Source organism: Alosa alosa, chromosome 22 (genome assembly GCF_017589495.1).
Source record: "Alosa alosa isolate M-15738 ecotype Scorff River chromosome 22, AALO_Geno_1.1, whole genome shotgun sequence".
NCBI lineage: Eukaryota > Metazoa > Chordata > Actinopteri > Clupeiformes > Clupeidae > Alosa > Alosa alosa.
The window spans coordinates 4,804,621-4,807,120 of NC_063210.1; the positions used below are offsets into that span (position 1 = coordinate 4,804,621).

The 2,500-nt window shown below is 44.6% G+C and overlaps 1 protein-coding gene across 1 annotated transcript in view; it reads right to left on the reverse strand.

Moving 5' to 3' along the window:
• Nucleotides 1-2,500, reverse strand: part of LOC125287242 (SH3 and multiple ankyrin repeat domains protein 1-like) — a 59,096-nt gene that overhangs the window by 39,866 nt on the left and 16,730 nt on the right. Inside the window, exons 4-5 of the mRNA XM_048232805.1 lie at nucleotides 1,240-1,311; nucleotides 327-435 (exon numbers count right to left, since the gene is read on the reverse strand). Coding sequence (XP_048088762.1) covers nucleotides 327-435; nucleotides 1,240-1,311 — 181 coding nt within the window. The remainder of the gene's footprint in view (nucleotides 1-326; nucleotides 436-1,239; nucleotides 1,312-2,500) is intronic.

The window sequence follows — 2,500 nt, forward strand, 5'->3', positions numbered from 1 at the left end:
CAGATCTTCTTGGCAAGATCTATACATCTATAATTCAGAGAACTTAAGCCATGAATTGCACTCATAAAATAATGTCCAAAGCAAACTACTGTGGAAAATAGGGAAGGATTCTATTAAGTCATAAGTAAATTGCTACCATGCTATGGAGCACCTGAAGTTGTGCTGGTGAATTCTGACCTATTTCAGTAGATTTCGGCCCAAGATCTCTGCATGTTTTATTTAGCCTATCAGCCCTCAATGAAGCTGGAGGCCACCTGGAGATGTGGGGGACAGCTGTGTTGAGTGTGAGCTCTCATCATCAACTTTAGCAAAGTATGTTAACTCACCTCCATTCTCTTGGTGGTGGTAGTTCGGGTCAAGGCCTTTGTCCAGCGCTTTGGTGATCTTGTCCAGGGATCCGCTCTGGACATACTCCAAAAACTTCTTCAGGTTGGCCTGAGATAAGAGGAAAGGTGGAAATATATTAATCTCTTTTTCTATAACTTTCACTATTGTACAGATATTTCTAGCATATCACTTGTAATATGTTTATACATGTATACATGTACGCCTTTTGTGGTGTACTTTTCCTCATTTGGTTTAGCACAAACGAGCAGTGCGTGGACTTCAAACCCTAGCTGTTAGGATAATACTAGCAGCAATAGCATGTCTCACCTAGAATCTGAGTCAAATTTTTTTTTTAACTGATGTCTGTGGCAACGGTGTTTAGTCTTCCAGTCGGCTACACTTCCACCATCATTTCAAGTGTTGAACCAGCACTGGATCTCTCACTTGTTTGCTTGTTATGCCAGCACTAGCACAAGAGTTAGACATCTCCCTAGCTGTCTGTCACCTTTCTCTTACACCATCTCAATGTGTTCCCACTCATGCAGATGTCTTGCACTAGCGCCTGTTCACCACCCCCAGGATATCTCTGTCATCTCCTTATGGGAGATCTCCTCAGGCACAGCCTCTCATACTAGAACCAACTCTCTCCTATGCAAGCCTCAAAACCTAAAAAACGTCTGTCTTCTGTGGGAAGTGGCATTAGCTGTTGGCAATCCTGCACAGATGCACATCTAACCTTTAAATGTCTTCCAAGTGAACACGGCATCATGTTTCAAATGCCTTGTGCCTGTGCCTGTGCCTGTGCCTGTGCCTGTGCCTGTGCCTGTGCTTGTGCCTGTGCCTGTGCCTGTCCCTGTGCCTGTGCTTGTGCCTGTGCTTGTGTTTGTCCCACCGTCGGTTGAGCTGCAGTACCTTTGTGTGTAGCTTGGCCAGCTGCTTCTCATCCAGGTTGGTCTGCTTGTAAACTCTGGTCTTGTACCTAAACTGTGTGCACATAAATATGTGTTTGTGAGTGATAAGAGTGGATCAAGCAAGAGAGAGAGAGAGATGCGAGAATAAAGGGAGAGAGAGAGATGAGCAGGATGAATACAAAGACAGATAACACACTGAAGAGTGCTGAATTACAATGGAATCCAGATTATAAACATAAAGTGAGATTTAGATCTCTTATTGTCTGTGAATCACAGCAATACAAAGGAAACGTGTGACACTATTTGTAGAATGCATGTAGGTCTGCCTTTGGATATGGTATGGATTTGACCTATATTCCCAATCTGGATATCCTGCTTGCAGTAGTACAGGTCATTTGAAAAATGACGCATAGTATATGTGCAGTCACACAATGCAGTCCAGAGACAATGGCACACTTTTGCTATTTTTGCCCAAAACACAAACATTTGAAATACAAAATAAACAATCAATGTGCTGATGTTTGCATTTTTCATTAACAATAGGATAGGCTTGCAGATTAATTGTAATCTTACTGCTTGTGATACATATGTCTCTGTTTAAATACCTATCAGTGTGCTGATATAAATGACCTTTTTAACCGGTCAGTCAGGAACAATGACCTTTATATTTATTGAAAACAGGCACCAAGTGCACCAAGTAGCTCATGTGTCTGGGAGGAATTTCCTTTTTATCATGAGTTTGGCTGATGTCTTCATTTCAAACTGGTCAAACCTGGCCTATTAAAAATAAGACGCAGACCAAAAAACCTTATAGCTTAAAGATACCACAAGAGGGCATTAGAGAGGTTGGAAAAATGGGTGGCTCTCACAACTACCCCCACCCACAGACACACTCTACTGCCTTCATCCCTCTCTTCTCCACCTCCCCTCCTCTGCCTTCATCCCTCTCTTCTCCACCCTTCCCTCCTCCACTCCTGTGTCTTCATCCCTCTCTTCTCCACCTCCCCTCCTCTGCCTTCATCCCTCTCTTCTCCACCCTTCCCTCCTCCACTCCTGTGTCTTCATCCCTCTCCTCTCCACCTCCCCTCCTCTGCCTTCATCCCTCTCTTCTCCACCCTTCCCTCCTCCACTCCTCTGCCTTCATCCCTCTCTTCTCCTCCTCCACTCCTGTGTCTTCATCCCTCTCTTCTCCTCCTCCACTCCTGTGTCTTCATCCCTCTCTCCTCCACCTCTCTGCCTCTTTACCCCAGAGCTCCTCCATG